Source organism: Spea bombifrons, chromosome 6 (assembly GCF_027358695.1).
Source record: "Spea bombifrons isolate aSpeBom1 chromosome 6, aSpeBom1.2.pri, whole genome shotgun sequence".
Classification (NCBI taxonomy): Eukaryota; Metazoa; Chordata; class Amphibia; order Anura; family Pelobatidae; genus Spea; species Spea bombifrons.
In genome coordinates, this window is record NC_071092.1 from 42929929 (window position 1) to 42944576 (window position 14648).

General features: G+C 41.8%; 1 protein-coding gene across 1 annotated transcript in view; it reads left to right on the plus strand.

Annotated features, from left to right (window-relative positions):
• The window catches only part of DMAP1 (DNA methyltransferase 1 associated protein 1), a 28119-nt gene extending 15051 nt beyond the window's left edge, over positions 1 to 13068 (plus strand). The window contains exons 10-12 of the mRNA XM_053469366.1: positions 4766 to 4838; positions 5770 to 6056; positions 12479 to 13068. Coding sequence (XP_053325341.1) covers positions 4766 to 4838; positions 5770 to 6056; positions 12479 to 12538 — 420 coding nt within the window. The 3' untranslated portion in view covers positions 12539 to 13068. The remainder of the gene's footprint in view (positions 1 to 4765; positions 4839 to 5769; positions 6057 to 12478) is intronic.
• The last annotated feature ends 1580 nt before the right edge of the window (positions 13069 to 14648 follow it).

Consider the following 14648-nt stretch of genomic DNA (forward strand, 5'->3'; position numbering starts at 1 on the left):
TGAGAGATAAACTGATATAAATCTTTGTTCGCTTATTAATGCCCAAACGTGGTGGCGGTAACATTCCGATAGAATACAAATTGTTAGTATTTGCAGGTCCTGAACAAACCTTAGGGTTGAGCAACCTTACCTGCCTTATGGTGTCCAGAGGGGGCTTTAAATTGCTTGAGAGTCTCATTTGGGTTAAAATGCAAAGCAGTCCCACTGAGTCAGCTCCTTGGCAAGCAATAAAAATGAGATAACTCACCAATCTTGGGGTACTTGGACATAGTGGCCGGCTAAGCTATATAGTGCCATATAGTGTGATGGATCCCTAATATTTATGCCCCAGATAGGGGGATCTGGTGTGCTGGGGAAGGAGTGTATGTTCTCCACTTGCGCAGCTCACAGCATCACACGAGAGAAGCAGAAGAGGAGACAGGGAAAGGCTCTACGGACTGCAGGAGAGATCAGACACTTTCTTTCCTGCCCCCCCGGCATGAATATCCGTTATATGGGGGGGGGCCATATTTCGTATAAGGGATACTCAACCTGTATTACTTTTGGTGGAGATGAGGCTTCACAAATATCCCAGCTTAGGGCCCACAAAAAATCTCCTGATCTTCTCCCACCAAAGGCTTAACATTCTTTGTACTTCGGGTTAACCTTAAACTTACTCTTTAATTATATGTAATCCGATGTGTGTGTAAAATGTCACTTTTGGGGAAACCTAGAAAGTGATGGCAGATGAGAACCATTCCGCCCAACAAAAATGGGCAAAATGTTGCTAATTTTGTTCCTGGACAAAGGACGTCGCCCTATTAGGCAGTCCGCAGTAGATTTATGTTTAAGTGGTCGTTGGTGAACACCACAACCCAAAAACCAGCGGATGCTACCCTTTCTGGGCTCGCGTTAAATACACCCAACATCGCCAGCAACTTTTTATCTTATTCAACTAATTATTTCCGCGCACCTCTGTTGTTAATATCAATGTTGAGGAATCCATCCCCCCCCTCTTAATTAAGCAACGTCTTCGCGTGTTCCAATGTCTCCCATGTGTGCGCAGTTCATGCAGTTTAAGGAGTTGTTTATTGCAAGGCCAGGGGAACCGTAGTCCCTAAATCAAAAGAGACGTCTGTGTAATTATGCGTGTGAGTTAGACTCCCCTAGAGGACTGTGGGGAAAAGATGGCAAGGGTTGGATGCCGTCCAAAATATATTAACCTTAAAAAAAAAATCAAGTACAAGGGGGGGGGGAAATGCCAGCTAATCAATTTCTGTAGCAAAAGTTACGGTTTACCAGCTCCATGGCAAGGAACGTCCCTAAAAATATAGCGAAAGTACAGGTGATGGAATTATTATAGTTGGCGGAGCTGTCTTTGGTCAATTAAGAAGCCCACAGAGACTTGTCAGGATATCTTCTGCCAGAGGATCACCAGCCAAGAAGAGACGCGTATAACGGCTTCCTAGAGACAAGACGCGGTCGTAGACGGCTACAGTGACGCCTGTGTAAAATGCTTACGCTCTTATTTTTTGGAGGAGCCGTGTCTGAAGATCACACGTTACTACTCATCAAACTATACGCCAAGGCCAAAAAAAAAAGCACATGACACAAGGAGATTAATCGAACGGAACGCATAAAGACGGCTCTTTAATAAAAATCTTGCTGAAACAAATTTGGCTAAAACCCCGTTCATTTTGTAGAGTACAAATATACATATTTCAGATTGCTTTGGGGGGAGGGGGTTATTCGGCACAAATATGCACAAAATTAAAGTAAAGGTTTGGGCATTTTTGGTCCATTTTGAAAGTAAGGAATTTTCACTTATTTTAGTCCTTTTAGTTTGCGTAGCAGGGCCTGTCCGTAAATCTCAGGACGGGTATGACAAGCGCAGGCGAGGTTATCTCTAAAATACCTGGGAACGTCACATTCAAAGTAATGCTCACCAGTTATTGAGTGCGGCTTTTTAATATCTGTTCAGAAATTATTTGTGTACGCAACCCAATAAAGTAATCTTTTTACTAAACATTTTGGAAAATGTGGATGTGTGGATGTTTTATTTCTAAATTACTATTTTTTTTCACTCGAAATTACATATAAATATATATATAATGTGTGTGTGTGTGATTTCAAGTGAAAAAAATAGTAATTTAAAAATATAACATCCAAAGACTAGTGGGTATATCCCTAGTTTGAACATTCCATCTCACGTGCCATTGGGAGTGATACAGGAGTGATGGGAGTGATACAGGAGTGATGGGAGTGATACAGGAGTGATGGGAGTGATAAATGGCCTCTGTAAGCCTATGAAGAGATTCCATAAAAAATCAGCCCTTTCCAGCTACAATAATCATTTAGAACATTAACCCTGTCTGCTGTATTTCGCATCCATTTCATGTTATTTTAATGTGCAACATTTGACCCCAAACTTTTGAATGGTAGCATAAATAAACCACACGATTTCTTACGTGTACATAGTTTGTTGCTTTTAAATTTAGGTAATAAAAGTGTTTTTTTTTTATATTGTTGATTTTGGTGCAGAGGTGCGGTGTTTTCGCGGCATTCTCTAGGCTTGGGGGTCTCGGTTGATGTTACAGGACCCGAGGAGTTAATCATTCCCTCCTACCACCACCCCGCTGGCCACCTCGGTCCGCCGTCCTGTAACGACACTTCTAAATGTGTTTAGCTAACGGAGCTTACCTAACAGATTATGAGCGCTCTGTGAGTAATAGACTCCTCATTTACTTTTAATACATTTTGCATGGAGAGCAATCAACCTTCATCACTCTTTAAGATGAATCGCCATCCCCGGCTAAATTTTAAAGATATTAGTCCGACAGCAGCCACATAAATCATAACATTTTTCTTAATGATGGTAAAATTAAAATATACTCTGCTTCCCGGGACCCAATGAAGTCTTTCCGCGCGGAAGAGAGGGCAGTGTGCAAAAAAAGAAGAAAAATTAGTGGAAAGATTAATTGATTATATTTACGGGGCAGAGAGCGAAACCCACTAGAAACGTGATTAGGGTGTTTTTTTTCCACTTCTTTGAGAATAATCTGTGTTTTACGTCGAAGTATCCACTTGATCTACACATAGCTGGTTCTCCAGAGTATCGCTGTTGACATAAATATGATTGCTAAGGACCAAATCAATTGAAATCATATCCGAGCCCCCGGGGGTATTATTCTGGTGGCTGTAATTCTCGCTGGATTACCTGTTACCTCCACGTGGGGAGGAATGACAAGGGGTGGGGGCAATTGCCGTCTTGGGACGCTCTGCCTTTACAACGTTGTTTGTTTTGTTGCAGTTCCTTACATAGCCACCAGGGTGACCGCATTACTTTGCCTTTCTACCCCAACTAGATCCTTTCTGTGATCCTTTCATGCACTGTGTGTGTGTGTGTATTGCCTACCAAAAATGTTTGTAGCCGCTTGGCTGTCCCAGGATGAATGTTGCCAGCATTTCACATGTTTTTTAGCGGGATTTTCTTTATACGAAGGCTCCCTCAGACCTCCACGAGGATTTGGTGCTTTCTGGCGGTAACGGAGCCAACCGTATTTTTTATTTTTATTTTTTTTTGTATAGTTTTAGAGTCGGGGTTTTACAGGCGCGTCTCTCGTGTAGATTTAAACCTTTGCGATACTCGGTGCTCTACATTCTCCACCTTGTAGCACGAGTTCCGCTTCCTATTGAACGCCTCAAGTGAAATATAAACCCACGAGTATTAAAAATAAAAAAAGAATCCCCATGACCTACCGCCCGGTTAGTGGCCGCTTACGTTCCTCGCACGGGCTCCTGATAATTATTCGCACGGAGTTAGTCCGCTGAATTTCGTTTTAAATCAAAAGGCCAGTAAGTCGCTGCGAAAAGGCGAGGAAGCTGAATCCGCGGCTCGGTCGACCGCCGTCTTGTGATGATGTGAAAATTTAAGCTGCGCCGTTACCTGTGATCTTTGCGATGAAATTCAATAGGTAACAAGTCCCCGTTAAACGATGCTGGGGTTTTTTTTCTTCTCTCTTATTCTTTCTAAAGTCTTATTTTTTTTTTTTTTAATGAGTACTCGTAATTCGCTTCGCCCCACTTTCCTCGCCTGGCTCCTGCTGCTTTCTGCTCTGCCGGCTAACTCCTTGGTCCTTTCTTTTGTGGGTTTTCGGCCACACTTCTGTGCGCCGACTTACTTCTCGGCTCTTTGTTATATCGCCCGCTAAATGAATCCCTACTGCTCTGGGGCTCCTCCGGTTAAAAAGAAGAAGGAGAGAAAAAAAAAAACAATAGAAGCGAAGAACATTTTGGCCCAGAAGGATTTAAAAACCTAGCTAAATAGGAACAAGAAATCAAACGGGGCATTTCACGTTACATGCTATAGCTTAAACCTTTTCATCTTCCTCCCTCCGCAGGAAGTTGTTTTATGAAAACAGAAAAGGTGAACTTTATCCTTCTCCTCTTTGTTAGTCGTTTGGTTACAGCGGAGAGCTGCAAAACCGAATGGATTGCAGCATCTTTTCAATGAGATCGGCACAAACCCTTCCCGATAAAATACGAGCCCCTGGCGTCGGCAACTTTTTTTTTTTTTTTTTTTTTTTTTTCTCTTTTCTCCTTTTTTCCCCCCCATCTCTTTTTTTCCTTTTTATATTTCTCCATTATTTTTTTTTTACTCTACGGTTCCCCTTTCTGTACAATGTAACAAAAAAAAATAGAGATCTGTCTACCTTTTGAACTGTGAATCTGTGAGCGAAGGCTAACCGAGAGCTGTGTGGCTCTCTTTTTACCTTTGTGTTTGCAGATGAAACTGCCGAGCTCAGTTGGACAGAAGAAGATTAAAGCCCTGGATCAGATGCTAACGGAACTGGGAGTAGGTGAGTATGGAAAAAAAAAAAAAAAGGGGGCACCTGAAGTGGGGAAGGGGGACGAGAAGGAGGAAAATGCACACAGAGAGCTCTTTTGTAGTCCCGACGGGCTCTATATTTTTTATTCTTCCACTAATACAGAGGATTTTGAGATAACGGTTGTATGTAGAGATTTTAAAATAACATCTTTGTGTTTAAAAAAAAAAAAAAAAAAAAAACGGTTCTTGAACGCATATAAAAGATGCATAGGGCTTTTTTAACCTAATTCAGGCAGGAAAAGCTAATGTTTAAAGGAGTATTTATGAATAAAAGAACTACCGTGCAATACGCCTGCGTTGCCCTTTTTGGTTGATTAAATTGGTATTTTTTGGAGAAAATATGCACTATTTTTGGCCTTTTTTGTGCTCCATCCATCCTAATTGAGTCCTTGAGTAAACAGGACAGCTGGGCGAAGGTCGTTCAGGTTCTTCTGCTTAGTCCCTTCTAATTAATTATTGCCCAGCTGTTAGAAACGGTATCGCACATCGAGGGTGCGAATGAAATGAAGTATTTCTGGTGCTTTCTCATAAACCTTTCTCTTATAACCTGCGGAGAAAGTGACTGATGTCTCGCCGGTTCTGTTCTCGCCACGCTGAGGTTAATATTCGTGTTTGTCCGAGGGATGATTCACTAATCATTTACTGATAACCATCTGATAATCCTCCACCAGACAGATTTGCCAAAGAAGCCATATGCACTGGAGGATCATGGGAGTTGTAGTTCATCCACAGCAGCAGTTTCACACCTTCTGATTTCTATATAAAACAAACCTCTCAAGCTTTTTAAGAGTAGCTTAAGACTTTAGTTTAAATACGGTCCGCTATCTGTGAGTTCCGTTAGAAATCAGAGGTAATTAGGCACGTCTAATCCACGATTCCTTCTCGTTCTTTCCCTCCCATAGATTTGAACCCGATGCCGACAGAAGAGATTGTACAGATGTTTAACGAGCTGAGGAGTGATCTGGTGCTGTTGTACGAGCTGAAGCAGGCTTTCTCCAACTGCGAATACGAACTTCAAATGCTGCGCCATCGCTTTGAAGCGCTGTCCAAAACCGGTAGCACCGGCACGGCCGCCAGTGTGGACGGGTCTGTGGGCGACAGCCAGACCGTCCTCGGTACGGAAGAGATTAAAACAGAAGCAAAAGATCCCATCATAGACGTCGTTGGAGCTCCATTGACGCCTAATTCGGTGAGTCGATGAGTGATCGGTTTAAGAAACAATACACAGAAGAAGAAGAAAAACCTAGTAACCAAATTGTGGTTTTTTTTTTTTTATTTTATTGTTTTATAAGGAAAATTGTAGTTCATTGTACAAATATTGCTACTTACAGTTACATTGTAGAGAAATGAAGGTGTTTTGGAAATATAGGATAAAGAGAGAGCCATGCTCAGCTATTTTCACCCGATCAGTAAAAATAAAAAAAAATGATATTTACATCATGGAGAAACTCCGCAGGAAACCTTCCGTGACATCAGTCAGACAAGAGCGTCAAATGACTGCGTATGTACAAATGTATGTACAGAGCGTAAAGGCAAAAAGATGTTTAGGCCACAAATGATATAATATGATTTCTAATTGAAACCCCATACTTTGTTACTAGGAAGGGAAGCGGGGATATCAGAAACATTGAATTCATTAGTTATAAATTCATTGACTATTCCCATTTAAAAAAAAAAAAACACAAACCTGTACATTGTTTTTGTTTCCTTATTTTTGGTCACTGCGGTTATTTTATTTATTTATTATATTAGCATACATTGAAATAGTACAGACCCCTTGTAGTGATTCCAAAGACCGTGTTCTGCCTTTGGTCACCTGCAACCTTAGCACAGGAACCTCTAACTCATAGACCACACGTTATACCCCGGTAACACATTGTGATACCCCGGTAACACATTGTGATACCCCGGTAACACATTGTGATACCCCGGTAACACATTGTGATACCCCGGTAACACATTGTGATACCCCGGTAACACATTGTGATACCCCGGTAACACATTGTGATACCCCGGTAACACATTGTGATACCCCGGTAACACATTGTGATACCCCGGTAACACGTTATATCCCGGTCATCTGACCTCCCTGCCAATAATGCCATTTAAAAAAATAATCCGCAGCTTGCTAGCATCTGACTGAGCCGCTTCCCGTATTTAGATACGCGATACCCGTACGTCTACTCTGGTGTAGAAGCTCGATGATGTTCTTCTTACTTTAAAAAGAAACGCAGAATGTGCTGCGATTTAGCCGGAGATTGAAAGCACCTTATCTGTCAGCCGCAGAGGGACAGGCGTTAATCTGGACTTGTGGGGTTGGTCATCGTTGGCTTGGCTTTAAGGAGCCCCTTGAAAGAAAAGGAAAAAATATTCACTGCATTTTTTTTCCATACAATTCTTACAAAAATGGGTTTAGTTACGCCGGGATAACTACAAATGAACTTACTACAAGATCCTTGTTCCCCGCTCTTGACGCGAGAACCTGGTATTTCTGTTGTGCAAGTCTGGGGAAGGAGTTTTATTTTAGTACGGGGCGAATGGGCGCTCACCCCGTATTGACCGTGGCAAAGGTTTACGCCGGAAACGTTTGTCCCGTGACTCCGGCGACCCGTCACGCACCATGTGATCGATGCAAGGATTTCTCTGTAGCAGAGCTGAATCCATTTGCATGTTAATTCCTGAAGCCTTGTACATCATCGCTTTATTTCTGCAAAATATCGATGACAACCGATGACATCATTTTGTAATTTATTTCCCACTGTAATCTGTTTAATCTTTAAAATCTCCCTGATCGGGGGGAATCATTATTATTTTCCGGTCCCTTTTAAAGTTTGATGTTGTGCTTCGAGCCTCTGTAACGAGGACCTTGATCATAGAGAGGGTAAAATTGGGAAACCGCCACTTACAGTGGAGTCCGAATTAGCTTGTGGATGGGTTTTAAATGGTTGATAAGAACTTGCGGAATGAATAACGCCATCGTAGGTGCGCTGTTATTATTATTATTTATCCCAGACTGCCCCAGCGTGTAAAAACATCACACGAGTTTCCATTACAACAAGAATAGCTCCGTGGTGGGTATGTTCTATCTGCCCAATGTTAAAATATCAAGGCCCCTGCACTGTTGGACCTTTTGGCTGAGGCACAGGGGCTCATAGTGATTTAATACAGAAGAATTGGGGGGCATGCAGGCTGCACCCCAAGCCCTCAAAGGCTAATGCTTCGGCTTCACGCAGGTTCTATATGTTGCCCTTTGCCAACATTGTGCCAATACCACCCCTACTGGGAGGCCCATCTTCGAAACAATGATATTTAAGTATATTTTCCCAGATCTGGTCACTGTGGATAGCCCGTGACTCCGGTTGTCTTCCCTGTGATTAGGTTTGGGAGATATAACCTAAGCGATGCGGGGAATCAGGAGTGCGATACAGGCGTGAAGCAGCGCGGCGCTCTCATGGTTAACATGACCTGGTCTTTGACATATTTCAAAGAAGTATAATCAAGTTAATTTACTGCAAGGCAAATTCATTACCTAAAGGAGGACCCATGTTAAATACAGCGCTGACCTTTACCGGCTGATTACACAAAGACGACACAATTAGATTAGTTCAAGACAAAAGGTCAGGCGCATTCACACTGTGACCATTTTACACTACCTTGGAAGAGAAATCGCACACATGGCCGGAGGGACGCTGGCATCTCGCTCTCCGCTTGTCCTTTTTTTCCTTCTACCGCTGCTTGGGGTTCTTCTGAAGCCAAACAGGCCGGCATTAGTTTGGGGGCTTCACATGCGCTCGTAGCAAGTTGGATTTTTTTACCGATATAATGTTAAGTCTGCGCCGCCATGGACTTTTGTTCTTTTGTGTGACTTTTTCACGTCTGTGACTCCCGTTGCATTATAGTTACTGTTCTTGAGGTTGTATTCACTAAGCTGTGTGTTTCTGGGCTGTTACGGCAAATCGAAACCAACTCTCTGACTTCACCGTTCATTATAAAAAGGTAAACAGCAGCGAGCTCCCGCAAGAAGGGCCAAGCCGGCCCTATGTAATACCTTAGATAAATCAATGGGATCTCTTCCAAGGAGTCTCCCCGCATAGGGCAGGGCAAGGGTACCAAACTCCGGGCCTCGAGGGCCATAACAATTCTGCATATGCCGGCATGAGCGGCTCAAACAAAGTCATAGGAATAGATTGGACCTCTTTAGCTAAATCCAGGCCTGGCTTTGGACTCCCGGGCCGCATCGTGGCTGATGTAGGGCCAACTCGACACTTCTTGGCGAAGATACTTGCCAGGATGGGCCCTTGAAAGCGCGCAGTGAAGTCGATGAGCCCAAATGGTTGCCGATAAACTTGTGATTTTTGTAAGCAAAACAATTAGTCTGTGGTGGCTATCTGTGTAATGATTAACTGGCCCTGAATAGTGAATGGCATTGATTCTTGATACACTCGCACCATTGTTTGAGTCCGTTCTTCTTTGAGCCCACCGCTGGGAGCCTTTGTGCACTCTACATAATGGTAAATTTTGGTTGAAATTTTAATAGAAGCTGATTTAACGGGTCACACTGAGACTTTCTGGCTCATTAGCGGTTTCCTATCCCCAGTTATGGATGCCTGTGGCTCCTGTCTTTGTGCCATTTATTCTATGGATCCCATTGCCTTTTAACTCAATAACCTAATCTCTCCTTTGTTACACGGGGTGTTATTTGGGGGTAAAATGTAAAATATGTACCTGTTGCCACCGCCTCAGCTCCAACTAAATTCCCCTGAGCCCGAGTGACCCCATGAGGGAGACTTAAGGTCTTGCAGAGACGAAGCCCAACTTGGAGCAAATTAGTTCCATGCCGAAGTTCGGCCAGCTACTCCAGAATAGAACGGCTTTTGATTCCCTAAACTCATACTGCAGTCATCCATCTCTAATGAGTTGGCTGTCCCAGAATGCCTCACACCACAGGCCTTTGTTCCGTTCTCAGAAGTCAGCCCACTAATGGGCAAAAGAAAGAGACCTCCAGTCTATGAAGTCTGAGGCTCCGAGTCAGAATTAGATGACTTTTAAGCTTTCTTCGGCTGCACTCCCGCTGACTCCCTGCTTTCTGAGCTGATTTGAAACCTACAAGTTACATTGTTAACATCAAATGGGGGGAAAAATCTTTCTTTTCCGAAAGGAGTAAGATTGTATGAATAAAGAGACAAAATGTGTGTATAGATATAATCATTTTACCGTGATTTTGTGTGTGTATAATATATATATATATATATATATATATATATATATATATATATAAAAGAAAAATATATATATATATATATATAAAAGAAAAATATATATATATATATATAACAGACAGTACAAGGGCCTTGTTTAATAATAAAAATAAAAAAAAAATCACATTTAATGTTTATAATATTTTTTTACGTTGAACATTGTTGAATGATTCTCGCTATGACATAGGCCCAACTCCTCCAATCTCCTGGCAGGTGACGGGTTAAAAAGTCATGTAAACGTCTTGCCGGGGGGGCTCTCGCGAAGTCGCAGGCCCCGGCGATATATAAATTTGATCATCTGACACATTTGAAAAATGAACCATATCCTTTAATGTCTTCCGTCTTATGAATATTAGCCAACACTTGAGTCTCGTTCATGCTGTGACGCGCGATTCCTTTGTTTTAGCCGCTTAATGAGTGGAAGGCAATGAAGAATGGCCGTTTATACACATAATTAAAGACAGTGATCCATTACGTTCTCCTCCCGGCTCCTGCCTGTTAGCCGCCTTCCTTTGTATGAGAAAACGGTTCCTGTTTAGGAATTTAAATGTCAATGACAGCTGTCAGTGTAGTCTGCGCTGCGCATGGCTCGCCTGCTGATGCCCAAAGGGTTAATCGAATAATACCAATTCCCAGCTACGAGGTTTTATTTCCGCGCGATGCTGGGAATATATTTGTCATGTAAATAAGTGCTGGAAGTTTGAGAGGAAAGGCCGCCCCGGTAAGCTGTTTGAATCTTTTCCGTTTGCTGGTGATGATTCTCTGCGGCGGGGGGGCTGCCCGGCTTCTGTAACGAAAAGATTTTAGGGAGCGTAGACGAGGTGCAGTTAACGTCATTGCGGCGGGAGGAAGGACATGCTTTACCGGCTGTGCTTTCTTGTAACGGGGGGGCTGCAGAGACCGCGTTCGGCTTTCATGAGGACGCTCTGCCGAGAGACCGACCGTCCCAGTGGCCGTAATTGCCGTCTTATAAAGAAACGCGTTCTCTTCTGAGTTTTGAGATGAGACCACAATCAAGCATTTGGAGTATTATTACGAAAGCATTTATATTGTAATAAACCTACAAAACCGCCATCATCTCTTACCTTTACAGTGTGTGTTGGAATATATGCACAAAGTTTGGGGTCACTCATGAAAACAAAGACATTTCTAGCTGTAACATAATTGCAAGAAGGGTTTCTAACGATCAATTAGCCTTTTAAATGTAAACTTTGATTAGCGAACACAACCTGCCATTGGAACACAGGAGTGATAAAGGAGTGATGGGAGTGATAAAGGGCCTCTGTACGCCTATGAAGAGATTCCACTAAAAATCATGTGTTTTCAGCTACAATAGTCACTTATTTAGTCAAAATTAACACTGATTTTCTGATCCATTTCATGTCATTTTAATGGACAAAATTAGCATTTTTTTCAAAAAGAACATTTGTAAGTGACCCCAAACTATTATACGTTAGTGTGTGTATATGTTGAGTATCCACCATAAAAGCTATATAGAAACAAGCCGAGGGGGTGCGCTGCCGCTTGCCTCTAGCAGGGATGGTGTTGGGGAATGATGACCTTCTCCCACGTGTCTGCCGGTGGCAGCTGCATCACCTCTGCACGTCAGACACTCTGATCAGCAGACTTAATTAATGAAAGGGGTTATTGCTATTGTAATAAAAATATTAATTGAGCAGCAAACGTGAATCCCGAATACTTTATAAGTAAACTTCTTTGATTAGTTGAGTAAACAGAATTCCAGGTATAAACAGAAAAGTTTTGAAGGTTCGCCCGTTCGCATGCAAATGCCGTCATCTTATTATGCAAATGAGACCCATGCGATCCACCAGAAGGAAATTAATGCCGCGCTGCTTGTCGCTAAAAAGCTTTAAAGAAAACCCTTGCTGTTTCAGAGGTTTTAAGCAGGGATTTGTAACCAGTATGTCTAAATATATACTGCTCTTTAAGGTGGGGTTGGGGGGCAGGTGCCATTTGATGTACTTTGTTACCAGGGTAAAAAAAGAACATTATAACAATAACTAGTTTGATATCTAAACGCTGTAATGGGATAAAAATGTATGGAAAATGTTGCATGTCACAACATAAAGTGAAGCCACGGGAATTATATATGCAGACCTTTTATTTTTTTGTCCTATACCATGGAATTCTTTATTCTTGCTTAAGAAAGGTGTAGTTCAAACAATTTATTTTTAGAATATTGTTACATTTTTTGGCCCTTTTGCCGATGAACATAATGCGCTTTTGATATTATTTTGGATGTAGCAAACATTTCCGCCGACTCCTCTTGATTTCTGTGATCATTTGTATAAATCCATAACATTTTCTTTTTACCTTATTTCGCTCTCTACAGAGGAAACGCAGGGAATCGGCTTCCAGTTCCTCGTCCGTGAAGAAGATGAAGAAGCCTTGAGTTTCTCCAGTGTCTGCGAGATTGTGAGAAAAGTTGGATCGGCTTCACAGACAATCCAGTTGTTGGATTCAAACCAGAAAGGCCTGGGGTTGTTTGTGACATTCTAGATGATGTGTTCTAGATTTGTGTTTTGTTTCTGGTTTTTTTTTGTTTTTGTTTTTTTTTTATTATATATAATTGTGCTTTGACATTAAGGTTACTGTGAAAATACAAAAAAAAAACATTATTTGTGGTGTGGCTCCTGTGACGGACTGATGAATATCCTACATACCTACATACAGAACCAAAGGCCGTTTTGGACTTTCTTCTGAAGGACGCTGTGTTTTTCTACATAAAACATCATATTGAGGATCAGAGGAATAATATTCTGAAATCCAAAATCAATCTAGTAATACGGTTTGTCGTTCTATGGGCTTCTCGTCGGTATTGAGCTCCAGTGAGAGCCCCTGAATAAGCAATGCCATCATCTGTAAAGTGTTTTGTGATCTCACTGGTTAAAGTGAAATATTTTTATAAATCATCTTAACCTATTTATCGCTTTCTGAGATAGGTGTAAGGTCCACAAGGAATTCTGGTCAGATTATCTAAAGTAACCAAGCAGTTGTGAGGAATGAGGTTGACGGCTGATGTTCAGGGCTACCCTTCGTGAATGTTTGCAGAAGACGCGTGAATGAAAGCGACTGTTCACTGTGTAGCTGGTGGTATAGGCTGCTTGTAGAGGTTTTAGATGACAAATGCACATTTCTGGGTAAAATATGGAATAGCAGGAAATGCACAGAAGTGACAAACACACCAACTCCATAGAAGACACAGAGCTTTGTAGATCCTCGGCGTCGCAGTACTGTATGAACAGAAGGACGTCGATACGGTGGAGCTTCTACCGACCTGAGACAGCTGGCCAAAAAAAAGTAAATAGCAGAGCCTCTGGCTGCTGAACCAACAAGGAGACAGCAGAGACCATCTTTATCTGCATGTTCGTGAAGGAGCTTAATGTCTATTTCTAAAACTACACTGTTGTACAGGGTGATTTTTTTTTCTTCCTTTAATAAGTTATTGGAAAAAGAAATCCCTGCTACAAATTATAGCCATATTTTATTGTGTAGTTTTATTATTTGAAAGATAATTGTTTAGTTGATAAATCTCATAATGGAAATTCATTGGATACTATTTTTAAAAAAAAAATATCTAAATATTGGGGATTCCATCACAATAAATAGCCATAAACTGCTTTGCCGGCCATTACGTCAAACTGCCCAAGTTTAGTGAGCCCTAATTATTCACGGCTATAATGCTTACCAAGGAGCTGAATCAGTGGGACTGCAGTTTAACTCACTGAGACTCTCAAGCAATTTAAAGCCTTTTCTGGACACCATTAATGAGGCTCCCGTGTGGAAGGTGAGATGCTTAACCACTCAGAACCTGCATCAGGGACAAGCACTCTGAATAAGCAGAGACATGTTTGTGAGTGCCCGCTCCCCTACATATTACACCATCTAAAACTCCCTTTATCTGGAGGCTGCCATTTGTACCATGTGATATTTTGGGCGACTTTCCTGCCCAAAACACCACACTGCGCTGATTCTTTGACACTTCTAATGGTCACCATAGGTAACAATCCTAGGTTTAGTTGAAGAACCCGATTTTTTTCCTCCATCAGAAAGAGTTAATACCCCCATGGATATGAGTTAGTTTCCCTCCTCATAAATAGGATGAGAAAGCATCTCAAAGTAAACAGCTGTGATGAGATTGCTGTTGAAATGATTTACATGCATGCACACACACAGCATTCATACACTCTCCAGCTCATTAGCACTCAATCTTACAGGCATAACTGGTCATCAATACATTGTGACACCTCCTATGATTTATGCACCTGACCTGGCTGCTAAAGGTCAGCGGACATGTTGCTTTTTTTGTTACTTAATTACATCTCAACATGAAGCATGAAAACTAATCCGACCTTTTGATCCATAATGAGCAAACATCTCTGATTCCTGAAGGAATGACAGAATTTACACAGTATGTAGACCAGGTTACATGGAAGGGTAATCAGTACTGGGATGTGCATTTCAGGAAGGGGAGGTTTGTGAAACACTTTTAAAGTGTAAAT